Genomic DNA, 16,471 nt, shown 5'->3' with positions numbered 1-16,471 from the left:
GGTACACGATGAAGAAAACATAAACCCCTGGGCGACATTTAAAAGTAAGAAATGTGGACTGAGAGCCAAAGTAAAAAAAAAAAAAAACAACGCGAAACTATGGCGCGAGCGAGCCTACACGGTTCCCTTTAATGGTAGCCACTTCCGGTTGGCCCACCCCGGACGGAGTCTAGCCCGCACTTAGGTTCGTGACCAGTGTCCACCGGTGATGCGGCTCGTCCTACTCCTTGGTTTCGACATGACGGCCGGTACGATCGGTGCCAGGACGTTGTTGTAGGCCGGCGCAGGGCATCCTGTGAAGGGGAAACAAAGGGCAAAATTTAAAAATAGTAAGAAAGAGAGAAAGAGCGGGAGAGTGAGACAGAGACGGAGAGGAAGCGGCAGCAAACGCAGCACAAACAGTCAGTCGTTTGAAATGGAAACATATTTCCGTTTGCGTAGCCTGGTCGTGCAACTCATTTCCCGCCGTTTGAGCGTTAAATAAACAACAACCGTGAGGAGTGGCATTTTAAAATCAAACTTATGAATATTACCGACAGAATAGCATGGGGCAAACATGTTAAAATACACCGTATGTGTAGTTTTTTTTATTTTTTCCGATTATACGTGGGCTTGAGGGACTGTTTTTCATGCTGTTAAATTATTAAACTCCAGCAAAGGCGCGTCCTCACTGTGATGGGCTGTTTTGGGGTGGGTATGCTGTGTGTATTATTTTTAAAACATTATGCCATGTGTCCCAGTGGCAAACATATCGATGTGGAGAACTAAAATCGATTCTTTAGGAGCAGCGACTGTGTGGTGTATTTGTTTCAATCACGTATTAAAGGGATTCGTTTCCAAAGGGGCATACGAATTTGAAGGTTAAACCACATGTTAGTTAAACTCTTTATAAAAAATATGTATTAATTGTAACACTTACGACAAACAGAACACCGATCCTCATCGCTACCATCACCGCATCCATCGCGCCCAGAACACACGATCGCGGTCGACCGGCAACGGCCATTAGCGCAGCGCATCGGACAATAGTTGCGACCGCGCGCCGTCGGACCGCTCAGCAACTTTACGAAGAAGTTCGGCACCGCCCGGGAACCGCACAGATGCGGCGGTTCGTCGCTTCCGTCTCGGCAGGATACGATCGCATTGCAGTACTCATACTCCGGCAGACATTCACCGCTGCGGCACATAAACGTGTGCTCGGGACATTTGCGCGACTTGCGGAAATCACACCCGACCTCGTCCTCGCCGTGCGGACACTGTGCCTTCCCGTCGCAGATACCGGCCCGCGATATGCAGCGTCCGCTTTTCTCACACCGGAACGAGAGCTCGGGACAGCTGGGCGAGCGCTGCAGTGTGGCGTTGGATTTCGGCGCGAAGTTACACTCCTCATCGGAGGCATCGCTGCAATCTGGACGTCCGTCGCACACGAAGAACCAGCTGATGCAGATACCACTCGAGCGGCACTGAAAGGTAAAAGGGAAGTTTGAGATATTGACACCTGAGACATGCAGGGCAATAGCTCGCGCAAGCATACCTGGAACGTTCCGCGAGAGCAACCGGTGTTGGTGGCACGGCAAGAATCATCCGGCGTACGGTAGGAACAATCGCAACGTCCCTCGTCGTTACAGTAGCTGTAGGGATCGGCCAGCTGGCACTGCTCACTGCTGGCACAGGACAATCCCAACGAAACGGGCCCGTCTCCCAAATCAACTCGGGTGCGTATTCCTGCGTGAAAACAACCAACAAAACCAATATAAATAAGCTGTACATCGTAAAATGGAGGGTTTTTAAAACCTCGTTTGTAACGGAAACATGTTTTGAATTTTACAACGAAAGAGCGCCATCTGCAGGAATGTTTTTAAACTAGAAAGGTTTAGTACGTCAACTCACACCTAGGTGGCGCTAGCAGCGATTTCAAATTTCGCGCATGTTTCTCAACGGACAATGCTTGCCCACGGTTTACTTACTCGCGGTTGATGTTGCAACGGTGGTAGTCGATACGGGAGCTTCCGGTTCCATGGCCGTCGTGCGGCTAGCCAGTCGGACGAGCGTTTCCGTGGTCGTGTCCAGCGATTGTGTGTCAATTACTTCGTTATCGCGCTCCGAGTGTCTGGTTGTTTCGCGCGCCTCAAATCGATCCTTGCCAGAGCTCTTCTCCACCAGCTCGTCCACCTCGTCTTCGTCGAAAAGTTTGGAGTCTTGACGGCGCAGCTGCACATCATGATACTGCTCAATCAACTCGGTCGTTGTCATTTCCTTCGCATCGTTTGATTCCGTGTTGGTATGCTCCGTGGCGGATGGCAGCGTTGTTTCCTCGATACGTTCGGTGGCGGAAACGGTGGATTCCTGCTGAATCAATGATGCTGCCTGCTGTGCATTGTCATCGTCGGGTGACGCCGTACGATCGTATTCCACGATCTCTACCTCGTTTTCGACGTCACTTGGTTCGGTGTCGAACTCAAGCCCGGTTGTCGCTGGGTCGTCGCTGTTGGTAATCGTTGTCGTCTCGCTACGATCGGTCGTTGTAGCACCATTCGAAGGGGACACAATTTCGATCGTCATCTGAGTGGAGGAGTCACTACTATCCAGCGCGTCCTGCTCCCGCTCCTGTGTGGTGATGGCTTCAGCAATTTCCGTAGCCCATTGTGCGGCCGTTGTAGTCGAAAGGGCATCGGCAAGTTCTTGCTGCTTGAACTGTTCCTCCACTTCCTTCTCGAGGTTCGAGTACTCATCCGTATTTTCGTACTGCTCCATACCACTGCTGGTCGTCACGCGTTCTTCCTGCGGATAGCTACCGCTCGTGATCTCCACAAAGTCCGTCGTGCTGATACCATCCTCCTCCGACGCCACCGGCTGATACTCGGTGGTGATGTGCTCCTCGGCCGATGCCATCTGCTCGTCCTGTGCATCATCGCGCTGCACAATATTGTCCACCACGATCACATCGTCCTCCGTGGTGGTGGACATCCGGTCGATCGAACCCTCTTCCATGCCACCGTCGCTGGTGGGACTTTGTTGCTGCGGCTTGGTGAAAGCTGGCAGTTGCTCCTCCGGCACGGCCAACGTCACCGGTTCCGTCACACAGGTCGGCCCATTTTGGCGCGCCGGCGATGTGCACTGGCAGCGACCGAACAGGTTCGGAATTAGGAAGTCGCAGTGGCTTTCCGTGTCCCACATGCGGCAATGCGCGTGACTGTAGCACACCGTACCCGGCTGGGCGGCTGAAAGAGACGCGTGACAAATGATAACGATTACGGATTTGCACAAACGTTCGATACACGGGCGGTGGTAAAGGGTGGTTCGTGTGTGTATGTGGATTTAATTTATGGCAACGCATTTCCCGACATATCGATGGCGATTTTCGATTTCCGGTCGCACGCATTCAGACAGAATGCCAGCCGGGAAATGGTCCGGTGGAAGAAAAAAAAATGGTGGGGAGTACAAGTGTTTTCGATTAAATTATTAGAATCATACACGGTCACTGGTTATCGTGCTAATAAATGAATGCCTTTTTTTAATGCCTCATATGGGAAGCCACTCTAATTCGGCGACAGGATGGTACGGACGGAATGAACGATAGCGGACGGTTATAAGCCGATGAGCGAACTGTCTGGCGTACGGAAATTGAAAACGGAAGCTAATTCCATCGATTGAATGCAGCTCCAGAGTCGGCGAACCGAACTAAAACAACGCGGCTGAACAACCGGTGAAAGCGTGGTGGAATTGTTTGCATTTTAGACTATTTCTTGATGAATGATTTTGTTCAATATTTGTTTTGCGTCGTGCACGACATCGTGGTGGTAATAATTTAGCAAGATAATCATGCTTTCTTCCAACACTTATCTGAAGATACCTTCTTCAACGGCATTCCCATTGAAGGCAGTCGTGCAACAAAAGACGGTACCGATCGCACAGTGCTTTTGTGCGTGTCATATTTCCCGTAAAACCCATTACGGAAGGTGACATCATACCGGGGCCCTGATGATTTCCCCTCGTTGATAGCTAACCTTGCCTGTTGACCTACATCATTGAAACCATTCCCAGGTGAAAGAACGGAATACACGTAAACCATTTGCAAACATTACAATCATACCCGGGGGGGGGAATAAAGAAGTCGTACGCAATCTGGAGGTGAAATTATGTCACCAGCCACTCCAGTGTCTATTCCACTGACATAAATCGAGCGAAGGGACGCCGTACCGGAAGCTATTTACGTACCATTCCGACCATAGAACAACATCCACTCTCATCCCCTATTTGTCTTGTGGTGGTGATGGTGCACCATCTCAAATGCCCAGACGGGTTTGCAGGGGTTGCAGCGCCATGCATCATCCATTGAGAAATTGCACGCTGTTAGCCGCTCAAGCTCGAGGAATCTCGTTCTCATCTTCATTCCGCTTCCGAGGTAATACCGCGTGTCAGGGGAGCTGGAGCACGCGATCATCTTCAGGTAGGTGGGATAAGTTTCCCTAACCACAATTCACGTCCATATCACGTAAACACACACTCACACAAACAGTCCAGGTTACTACGAGATGTGGATGATCTCCCGGGTGCGGAAGGTGCCGGGGCATGGTATGATCCGCTAATGGGAAATATGCAGCATGACAGTATGTCATAAATTAGCAGACACTTTATTAGCGCAGTGGTGAAGTGTTTCGCAACTGGATACGGATAGGGTGATTATCGGTGGTAATAAGTCAGCTGGCAGATCTGCTTTCAGGGTTGTTTATTTAGGACATTTTCGTGCGATGAGAACAATGTATGTAAATGGATGAAGTGAAGTGCAGAAAAATATGCTTCAGAGAATGAAATGTTCTCATTACACCAGGCACAAAATAAACACTTTAATAAGCTTGGTTTTAAAATAATAATTTAAAAGGGGGAATTTAACTTTCTCTCGAAGATTATAACATCACTGAAATGATGCACCTCAAACTCGTTTATCTGTTCCCAGAGCTATGGGAAATAGTTTAATTTAAGGAGCATGTAATGAGCAATCATAAGCCATTGACATAAGCGGGAAGATTGAGTTGTCGTTAACGAAAACCACTTTCAAAGCATCGATTAATAGCTTTCGACACGCAACGGCGGCCATGCTGTCATCATCCCTTACGGTACGTCCTAACGAATCTAGCCTTAGGACGGGAAACTCATCCACTCGCATAATTACCATATCGACCAGATGGGAAAATCCCTTTTCGCAACAGTCGTCCGTCGCAAATTCCCATCGCTCGGCAGTCGTTTCAATTAATCCCATGTGACCACGCTGACCAACCACGCACGGTAAATGGTTGCCTGACACGAAGCGGATCCAAGTGTGCCGATAACGCGATCAAAACAATTACACTCTGTCAACCGCGTCAACGAGCCGGACGCGCGGCAGGATAATCATAAAAACAAATGGTCCGACGTGCAGCCGGGATGTCATCTCCGTGCCGTGGATACGGTTACCGGTCGAATGCGAATGCTGCCGCACGTCCACCAGCAGGTAACTCAATACGGCGAGCCGGGGGCACGATTCACACCACGACCTTGATTTGCGACACGATTTCGCATGAAACTGCTGGCAGCGGGAGTGAAAATGACACTCACTGTGCCTGCGTGCAAAAGGGCATAACAAACGGCTTCACTCGCTAGTGTGCAGCTACCACATTGATTAATGACGGCGAAAATGTTCCATTCACCCAAACACATGGAGCATAATTTGAGTTTGTTATGCAAATACAACTTACTGCAATTTGTGTGTGCGTGTCTTTTGTTCCTTCGCGGGGTGGAAAATGGTAAAAGAAGATCGCACTGGTTTGAATTGCTGAACTTGTAACTAGTCCGGAGTATAATGAACATCCAAGTCCAGGAATCCACCAGATGCAACAGGCTGCCCAGAAGCAGACACTACGTCAAGATTGAGGTGAGCGAGCGTAGGGGGTAGCTTTGGGAGAGATAAAAATTAACCCACTTTTGAGACCGGTAACTCGTGCCTTTATTCATGCATGCTTTATAGTTACCAAAACGGAAGGGGAAAAAAGATAAGCATGAGAACGATTGTGCGTCATTGAGGGGTGGCTTTTGTTTGGTGGCCGTATCATGCGCGTTCGTGGCATTCTTGGATTTGAATTTAATTCGATGTTGCGACGTTTTAAGCCCACTTAAGTTTGGGAAGAGAGATAAAATGCTAAGCAAATGAGTAGTTTTGCAATAAGGCAACATATATGAAAAAAAAAACAGCAATGGAGACCTAAAATTATACAACAAAGAAACATTTACCTCAATTAAGTTAGATATTATTTGATTTATGACCCAATAAAGCACCTTATGTGGGGCTATGCACCTCGAAAAAAAAGGGTGTTTATGGGATAATTGAAAAAGAAAAAAAATACTACTTAGCATATTGGAGTGGTATTGTTAGTATGCACATTCAAGTTACGTAATATTTTTTACTTCAACATTGTAGAATTGATACAGGGTTTTCTTCGTAGTGCTGTCAAAATATCTGAGTTTTAGGTTCTTACTGTACTTTCATCAACCCAATAATTATAATAAATTTTAAATAAGAGATTTAATTCAAGCACTTATCACAGGGAATTTTAAAACTATTAATTTATGTCAAAATGGCGGACGATTAAAGTTGAATGCAAATCTGTCAAAATGACAGATAATTTATCACTTTTTTTCTTTGTTAGAACGGCCTGGCCGTATCGACCTACGAGCCATAAATACCTACGTATTTTACCACGTAGCCGGGTAGTCAGTCAGTCCTTGCTACGTGGGATTGCTCCAGATGGGATTTTGGTCCAGTCCGTTCGTGTGACGACTGACCCTAGAAAATTTGTTAATAATTTGTTCAAAATACAAAGTGTCGATTTAATTACTCAATTTCTAGTGAAACTTTCTAATCAATCAGATCACAAGACTTTGGGCATTGAACATGGACGTATGTCGATGCATTAACTCCATCTGGGGGTAGCTGTTTGGTATATTGATCTGGAGTTTTCACAAAATATTCTTAAATGCTTAAGCTTTAAGAAAATGTAAATAAAGAAAACCAAATCATCGATCATATAGACTGAATATCCTCCCTTAAATAATATGATTGCTTTGCTCCATACAAAAGACTTCAATGAGATGAAACAGATGAAACTCAAGATGGTAAAAATTGAATAAAATTTCCAACGCAACTGTTTTCCATCCGCGATGAAATTATTATCATGTCAGGACACACAAAAACTGACGCATACAAAAAAACGGTACACAAAACTAAACCACACTCCAGCCCATTAACCGTCCTGTGCAAGTAGCCGTTTGTAAAGTAAGCGCACGTCCCGCACCACACAAGAGCCAAACTAATTTGAAGACTCTATTAGGCGGACCGTTATTAACCAAAAAACACAACATTTGTCCACCCGTCATTGTTCGGAATGGGGTGCAACGTTTCACTTTTCTTTCTTGCTTTCATTTGGAACCGCGACCTTTCCCCGTGGGTAAGCCGCCGATAGTTAGCGAGCTGTACCGCAACCGGGTGCGAAGAACCCATCGGCCTGCCGAACAGATCTGTTCACCTCCATTCTCGTACCTTTTTTCTCTGTGTAATCCATTGCAAATCGTTCGGATAATGAGCGCGCGCACACGGGTGGTGGGGTTGTTTGGGGTGGTAGGCGCGCGTGCAGGCTCACTACATAGAATGAGCGTGTAGTTTTCGCGAGGCCCGGTCAAAGGAGGTTGCAATATTATGCTAAAAACACTCTGACACACTTTTCGATCGTTGTTGCACCTCTTGGTGTGATTTGACAGTGAGCTGGAAAGAAAGTTCGCTGTTCGTTCCTACTTCGTCACGGCGGGAGGTTTTCTTTCTTAGCATTAGCCTCGCTTATGCTGCTAATGTCTTTTAATGTCCTTTTCATTATGGTGGAGTTCATTATGGAAAATGGACTCACGGCACACAGTTGTTAGATAACACAATTCAATTTGATGTTGGTTCCATTAGGAATGGAAAAATAATTAGGAAACCAAAAACACAGGACAAACTCATCTACTTCAACATCACTTCAAGAGTTCTTCGGTTTGTCTGTTAAGTAGCAGAAGCATTCTTTGCTCAGGAGCATGTTTGCAAATTTTCCAATTTTCCAAAGAATTTTTTCTCAGTAACCGAAATAATTTCATCCGTTTTCCTGTTTCGTCACCAAAGGGCTCATTATGATATCCCTTCGAATGGGCAAAGTTATGCAATTTAGCCTTCCAGCATATCGTGAGACTACAGCAACGCCTCCCTTGACCCAATCAGTGTCGCTGCTGGAATGTTTTGATCGTTTGTGGCTGAAGGAAGGATAAAAGAATTTTCCTGCTCCCAGAGCATTGGACCGAACAAACGTTGCGAAAGTGGATTACACAAATTCCAGCGCTAAAGTATACGAGCTTACGGAAAATAATTTACCCATTCTTTTCTGTTGACATGTTCCGATGCTTCGCATTAGGAAGGAAGTCGATAAGCACAACCAAGATAACACTAATAGTAATAATAGTGCTGCCTTCTGGAGGACCCATAGTAGGGAGTAGTACACCATCAACGTGAATAGCCGTCAAGTTTTGCACTTGATAGTTAGTTCAATCAAATTCAAACCAGCAAATGGTGTTGATTCCGCTCGTTTGCGTACCGTAGAGCTCGGGTTCGCTCTATAAGTGGACGAGCCACGAGCGAACCATCAACAAACGGGACTCCGTGTCCGGGTTGTGAGCTAATTGGAACCGGAATATCGTCAAATTTCGCTGCTGTTTTTCGAAGAGTACTTCGGTTTCCCCAAAAAAAAAACCGACGTTCGTGGATGCGCCCTAAATGTTGGAGAAGTGATTGAGCTACTTCATTGAGCTGGCGCATTCAGCGTAAGGGCTGGAACAGGGTGCTAAGAGTTTAACTAAATCCCTACTGTCCCGTTACCTTACCTCCACAGCAGCGCATTGAAAAAACCCACAAAATATGTGGCCTTTTGTTCGTTTATTTCCCCCAGCCACAAACAAAAACAACCAGTACAGGATGGAGTAGCATAATTGAGGCTGGAAAGATCAACACTCCAACGCTAGGAGTAATCGAATATCCGCTCCGTTTTGTTCAATCGAAACAAAACAATTCTTACCGTACGAATACATAAAAAAACGCACCCACAAATACATAGACAAAAGTGCTACCAAACGCACCCCGAAGGTACTGCCGGGTTGGCGGCATTTGGTGATGGGCGTTTGTTGAATTATGTAATTTTCGTGATCATTACCGCCTTATAATGCGCCGGCCGCACTTGTGCCTTGTGGGGGCCTCCGACCACTAGCCAGACGGGGCTTCTACAGCGAGATGAAACACTGGACGGAACCGGAATGCAACCCGGCACCGGTTGATTGGAAGCCACAGGTTGGTCTGATGGAGTGTTTTTGATTATAATTTTCCTGCCCTTCGGTTTTCTCCGCTTTCCGGTCACCGAACGAAGGGCGGGAATCGTTCCCTTTTTTTCTTCGCCTGCAGGAAATATAAGTGGAAAAAGCCTGCATCCGGTGCAGAAAGTTCAAGTTCACGACCGGCACGCTGCACCAAGGCTAGGGCTTTTTCTATGCGCGGCACAATCTCGACCTCTCGGGATAAGGCGCGTTAGCTTACATTAGCATACAGATTGGCGGATCGGTTTAAGCCTTTAAGCAGCGGCTAGTGGTAGTTACGCTTTTCAATTCATCTCGCAGCGCAGAAAAATGCAGAACGAAGAACGTGTCTGGTTTGCAATCGATTTTTTTCCCTAATAGATTTAACTGGTTGCGCGTATCTGTTATTAGGCGTGTCTGCCGATCGGGTAGTCGGAAAATAATCTATTTTCCAGCCGCAATATCGAAAACGTTGATGTAGCTTCTATATTTATAGCAGGTTTTTCTTCCCAAAGTATCTCGAGTATCGAGTAACGTGTGATTAATGTTAGTGGTAAATGAAGTGCAATTACTTACTTAAAAAAGAGAGATAATAGGTTACAAAAAAATGATCGTTTAGTGCGTGTAAAATATAGCATTCGCTTTTGATTGTTTTAAATAACGTAAAATAAAGAGGACTATTGGCAAAATTATATAAAAAAGAGTAGAAAATTGGCACTTTTGACTTCAGGATTCTCGAGCGTAAGTAGCAAAGCTGGAGTTATTTTTGCATTCTTTTGCAGTTTAACTAGAATATGTTGCAGTTGAACTACAATATGTTAGATGGGGAATCGTCCTAAAAATTCGTCCCTTACTTGACCTTTCCTAAACTCTCACAAGCTGAGATAGATCATGGTTTAAACTTTCTCCAATGGCACACTGAAGTTTTTGTGAAATAATTGAGTGAATTGAGAGAATTTACTGGAAAATTTAAAAATTACAGATTTAACCCGGGAAATTCATCTGTCTCTCTTCTTGGCGTAACGACCTACTAGATCATGCCTGTCATTTCTGACGTACTAGACTTGCTTGATAGACGCTACCATCATGTCATCAGGCACACCCTTCGGAGATTCATATTCGATTTGAAAAGATTTCAGATAAGGATCAAATTCCGTCTTTTAAACTTATAAACCTTGTGAAACATAACCTCAAAACTTAACATATCTATTATTCCATCCATCATTCGTCATGCCATTTTGGAAGTATTGTGCAAATAATGCTTTCGCGGCAGTTTCCAATAAACAAAAAGATCTTCCATGCCCAGTCTCATTGAAAAGCACAAACAGAAAACAACAACAAACAAATCTCTTCCTTTTCCGGTGTCTTATTAATCGTGACCATGCGCAAGAAAGGAAAAAAAAACGAGTACATTACCACCCTCAATCTGGTGCACAGCATAATTTGTGCAACCATTTCGCGGTGGAACGCGTGGGAAAATGAATGGGGGTTTTTCACCATTCAAACACTGCTGCTGCATTTGATAGCCAGGTTTTCGGGGTCACGACACGGCTGCTTTGGGTTGGTTTTTGGGGGTACGAGGTGCTTTGCAGAAAACATTTGTGGTTGCCTTTTTTTTGCGATGCGAATTTTCCTTTGCCGTCACGGTAAAGGTATCGGGATCGTGAGTGTTTGATGTGCGACAAAAGGGAGAAAGTGGTATGTTTGCGAAAAAGTTTCACTACTGTACGATACCTGCCGCCGGTCAAGATCGACAAGTGGCCACCGCTTTTGAATGGGGGCGAGAGTGTTGATTAATACCAACTTCATCGTAAACCCCCACGAGCCCTCCACGGAGGATGTTACTTTCCAGCTTCCCGCTTAGAAGCTGCTACTTAAGCGGCTCGAAGGTTAAAAGACGATGCGTATCCTGCTGGAAGGGTGGAAAACGATGCGTTTAAATGGTAAAATCACTTTCACTGACCGAGGATCGGTTTCGTGTTCGGTATTGTTCTGTGTGGTTTGGTTTCATTTCCTGCGTGAAAGCGATTCCCTATGCAAAAAAAGACATTCATAACATTCCTCATGGGCTCTTTCGTGCAATGTTACGACTATTTGATGGTTTTCTGAACCTCAGGGTTTTTTTATATTTTTTGGGGCATAATTATTGGTAGCTCTGTTGTGGCTTCCTGTGGTATTAAAACAAACCGGTAAAGTGCACATTAAAACCGTCCCGTGAAGGTTGAGCGATGGAAGCATAGAAAGAGCATATAAACGAAAGCGATCTTTCAGTTGGTTGATCTCAGTTAAGGTCTCGTAGGTTTATTAGAAAAAATCATGAGAATAATAATATTATTTTCACAATCTTTTATTGTAATTTACTATAGAATGTCAACTAAAATACTCACCCAAGCTCACGCAACCAATCAGCGTTTTTTTGTTTTTTGCACAAAGCCCTGCGTTGCGTTTCGATTTGCTCCACATACCTAATGGGCCACTCCAATCGATAATGGCAAAATAAAGGGCGAAATAAAAACGGGGAAGGCAAAGCGGGGGGATGTGCTAGTGTACCACTGTCCGGTCATCTTCTGCATCGGTCAGCAAACAAACATCCCACCACGGCTTTTGCTCCCATTTCTGGCCACCGGTGTGCTGTTCATTATTTCGGTAAAACAGCACTAATCGTCCACCATTACTGTCGCTGTCGGAGCGAGATCTCCTCTGTCGGTAGGGTGTGGTAGGTCCTCGGGTCCCGCTGCACGAACACTCGCGTACACCGAAATTGGACCAATCTGTTGCCCGCCACTTATGCCGGTCGGTGGTGTCGGGTCGGGTCCATAAAAATCCATTCAGCATAAGTGGCAGCCTGCCCCTGGAGGGGAACGGAGGGCGGTTGCATGCTCCCGAGTTGCTGGTGATGTTGATGATGGTGCAATACCATTGTTCCCGCCGGCCAGGTGCCCACCGGTAACGTCACCGCCAGTAGCCACGCTGTCAGCGTGCATCGCGGGCACGCAAACGGAACAGCCACCGTCGCTCATTAGGTCGGTTGACGGACCAGGTCAGGTTGACATAGAACGTAACGCGGTGTGTGAGTTAAATTACGCGTAACATTCGTACGCGGTTTTGCCGGCGCGGAAGAATCGCGCGCCCAGCAGTCGAATGCGTTGTGTTGGTGATCTGCTTGATGCTCTTGTTCGGTCCGTTCCGGAGCAAAGAAATAAAAATAAAACCGGAACACGCATCACGCGAATGAATGGTGTTGCACCGGCCAGCACGATTAGCTGCCTTTTTTCCATTTCCGCCTCCGAGGCACATTCGTCGCGCTGTCGTACCATATGTGTTGGTCGTGTTGAGGGTGATGTGTGGCCAATTTGGGGAGGCCGGATTCGCCAGTAAGGCAAGCAAAACAACACAACACAAACGTAGCTTCATCGTCCAGATAAGGCTTAATCACACAACCATTGCTTATTAGTCCCGCATTCGAGTAGTCAATGACCATGATTTGGAGGCAATTTTCCAAAACTCCCGAAAACGAGTCCCGTGGAAGAAAACGCCTAACACCCCATGACGATAAGGCTCTTGAGCTAAATGTATGAGGGGAAACAGCGACGAACAAAAAAAAAGTTTCCTTCCCGCATACGTCGACGCGTCGAAGATGTTCATCGATTACGGTTGAACGCGCGCCCGCGAATGCGGAATGCTCCGATATCTTTACGGATAACTGCCATTGTTCTGCAAATGCTCATTATCTCTGAAGGGATAAATAGTTTCGCAACTGTGTTCGGTTGTGTGTGTCCCTAGCAAATCGGTTGCGTTTTGGTGAACCGACCAGCAATTAATGAGTGAAACTGCTGTCAAGACGCACCCTGAGCCGATCCCTGGAGCTGGGGAGCCGAACAAAGCGTGTGTCAGAAATGGGATGAACCGAGCAGGAAGCTTGTTAAGCAATAAACGATTTTACTGACCACAGTGACATGAAGCTGAAATAGTTCCTTTTTATGAAAGCTGGCACGGCGCAATAAACCTTTCTTGCCTAGTTAACCACATTTTGCAACGATAAATAGTGGATAGAATATTGGAAACTAATTGCCACTCGATGCTCGATGCCCTGTGTGTTTACCCGAGGGTTAAGGTTGAAGGATGACGCAATGTTAACACATCCCTTTTTTTTCATTTTTACGCCCGCCCAGGGCACTTCGGACATGCAAAAAAAAAGCATTAACTGTACATCGATGAACTTTAATGACATTCAATAGACATGTCTATTTAAAAAAAGGGTCGGAATTATTTGCATCGATGCCGATCTTTCCCATGCATTTAAACTGCCCATAAATAACGATTGTCCTGTCATGTTTGTGTAGTTCAGGCTGGACCGTTGGTCTAACGTTTGCGACGCGGTCACGCGGGAATGTCTTATCCCGCGGGTGGTAGTACCGTACGCTTCACCATCGGACGGGTGTACACAATCAGTCAAATGGTCAAACAGAACGGGGGTCTCTCCCATAAACGGGGGTAGCAACACGTCAATCAATCCATTTCAACGGATGGCTATTCGTCCTACAGTCGGCTCATCGATGATCCTTTAAGGTCTCGACCGTGGTGGGCTAAACGTGTGAATAATTGATTGGTGTGACAGTCCCCATGCAGAGTGCGTTACGTTCCGATTTTTGTTTTTAGGGTCAGGGAAAATATTTGAGCGGAAAATGAAAGCTCAAGTAAAATATAATTCACACACGAGCAGGCGTTTCGGGAGGCAAGAAATTTGCATTAGCCTGATTTCTGTTGCACCGTGCTGTGATATATGCATTTCTAATGATACGTTGAAATGCATATTTGCCACACAGCACAAGGTGCGGGATGGAGAAGTTCATAAAGTTGGTCATCCTGGATGCACCGTTTCGCACGAGGGTCATAGCCTTAAGCGGCCGATAACGAGGTCAAGCAGGCACAAAACAAAACAAAAAACAAGTAGCATTTGCAACTGGTTGGGCAACTCGTGAAGGCATGCCGGGATGGAAAAATGATGACCATATATACAAACGGGGGGGAAAATTGATACACACGATCGGCGTAACGAGCGTGCCGAACGCGAGACAAGCCGTGCTTAATATGCGAAGAAATAGACAAGGAAGGGAGGCACCACTTTGCCTAATTTGGTGGAAATACTTACGCGAAAGACAGGTATGTTTGCGGAATTGCAGGAAGCCACCATCGCACTGGCAGCGGCCACCGATACAGCTGCTGTTAGCCACACGCATCGAGCACTGCTCCGACAGGCTACACTCACTCTCGAGCAGTTGCGCTGAACCGAGAAGAGACGGAGAAAGATTAATTAGACGTAGCAAAACAAAAAAAACCAGAACACAAAAATCCAAACGACCTCCACGATGTAGGTCTTTCCTATCTGGTTGAGATTTTTCACGTCGTTCGGTATTGGTCACCGCAAAGCAAAATTTCCCAGGATCCACTTAACGTTTCCCGAAGCGGGGTGAGGCAGGGAGAGATGGAAAAGATCATGAGATCTTTCGATACCTACACGGCAGACAGGAAGACTCGTTGAGCCGCACGTAGAATGGACTGCACTCGCAGATGCCCTCCAGGGTGCAGTAGCTGCCCTTGACGCTGTCCGAACAGTCCATGTCGTGCTGGCAGGTGTCGCCCAGCAGCAGACCGTCCACCAACGTGGCCGTCGTGCCTATCATTAACTAGAAATGGGAGAAGCACAGAACGAAAGTGTAACGTTAGCGTGATTGGGGATTGGGTGGGAATATCGTTGAAGAAGCAGGAAATTCTTCAGAATTTATTGGTTATTGATTTGAAACATAAAGATGATTATCGAGGATTTAGTTGAGAATTCTAACTATAAATGTGGCCAATTGGCTTGGACAATATACAATACGGATTCAGGCAATTACCGTATTTTAGCGTGTTTAACGACCCCCTAGATTAATTATCCAGGATTTTTGGAAAAAAAGATATTATTTCTTTTTAAAAAAAAATTGGAACAATTTTATTGTTACATTTAATTTTGAACATTACAATCCATAATACTCTTTCATATCGTCCTTGCTGGTGTTTTCAAACACATTTTCATTATCATTATCAAAGAAAATTCCTTCGCTGACTCCTGATTATGCAGTAATGACCCATTGTCAGATCGCTGGAATGGTGAATTTTTTATTCTTCCTGAAGGAGTCAGATTCGAATCAGCCCCTTTTATAGCTTTTTTTAGCTGACTGGTTAGACCTCTAGGAATGACTTCCAAAAACGATTTGCTTGAGCAACAATTTGTTTAACTTCTACTGGTAGATGACCTTTAAATGCATCCAGTACAAGCTTTGGTGTTTTTTTTTTTTTCATAAGAGCTGCAGGTCTCTGGTTCCAAACCAATTTTTTAACAGGGATTCATCCTTGTCTTATCCATCCGTCCTTTTATTTCAACATAACGACCCCTTTAATTGGACTTTGGTCAGTTTTGACCTAAAAGGGGGTCGTTATACACGCTAAAATCCAGTACTTCGATGTACAAAGAATTCCTAACATAATTCGATCTAATACCAGATTTTTCCAGGAGATGAGAATGAGTCACAAATGATTGATAATAAGTGATGAGAATGAGTTACATGAAAATGAAATGAAAATAGTTTGAAAATAGTATGAAAATAGTTTTTAAGTGATGCCTGCAGTCTAATTCCAGAACATCGATATCTAATTAATTAAATAATAGTACACAAAACATCTTTAGATCATGGACATGCTAGAAATCACAGTGCTGGAATAATAGAAACACGATCATCACTGCCAGCCCATCTAATGAATTAAATCAACTCTCCAAATTCCAGTGCATTCGCATGCCCACCAGCTGCCGCTACGTACTCCTCTTCAGAAGCACCCCAAACAAACGGGGTGATAGCAAGCTTCCCTTCGAAAAAGTGCATCACGATTGCACCGTTAGTGAGCTCCCTCTCCCCCGTATCAAATTTCTCCCGTGGTTTGGTGAATGTTTTGTGATCCAACGTACGAGTGCTTTAAAATCCTGCAACACTCACACACACAATACACATTTGTGGATAAAAGCCCTCCTATGACC

The 16,471-nt window shown here is 45.4% G+C and overlaps 1 protein-coding gene across 1 annotated transcript; it reads right to left on the bottom strand.

Annotated features, from left to right (window-relative positions):
• Window positions 1-180: 180 nt before the first annotated feature.
• Window positions 181-15,080, bottom strand: LOC128304536 (uncharacterized). The gene is made up of 6 exons (XM_053041730.1): window positions 14,918-15,080; window positions 14,552-14,683; window positions 1,968-3,221; window positions 1,535-1,725; window positions 920-1,463; window positions 181-293 (listed from the first exon to the last, which is right to left on the bottom strand). Exons 1-6 carry the CDS (start codon window positions 15,018-15,020, stop codon window positions 181-183), a joined length of 2,337 nt encoding a protein of 778 aa, XP_052897690.1. The 5' UTR covers window positions 15,021-15,080.
• Window positions 15,081-16,471: the final 1,391 nt, after the last annotated feature.

The sequence above is a fragment of the Anopheles moucheti genome, chromosome 3 (assembly GCF_943734755.1).
Source record: "Anopheles moucheti chromosome 3, idAnoMoucSN_F20_07, whole genome shotgun sequence".
NCBI classification, from domain to species: domain Eukaryota; kingdom Metazoa; phylum Arthropoda; class Insecta; order Diptera; family Culicidae; genus Anopheles; species Anopheles moucheti.
This window is presented reverse-complemented; position numbering and strand designations above follow the sequence as displayed.

Bases quoted from the DNA above. Each gene is read 5' to 3' on its own strand.
- LOC128304536 (XM_053041730.1), bottom strand. From the start codon at position 15,020: ATGGACTGTTCGGACAGCGTCAAGGGCAGCTACTGCACCCTGGAGGGC. The intron at 14,684-14,917 runs GTAGGTATCGAA...TTCTCGGTTCAG, and splicing joins CGAGTCTTCCTGTCTGCCGT to CGCAACTGCTCGAGAGTGAG. The intron at 1,726-1,967 runs GTAAGTAAACCG...GTTTTCACGCAG, and splicing joins CGTTGCAACATCAACCGCGA to GAATACGCACCCGAGTTGAT.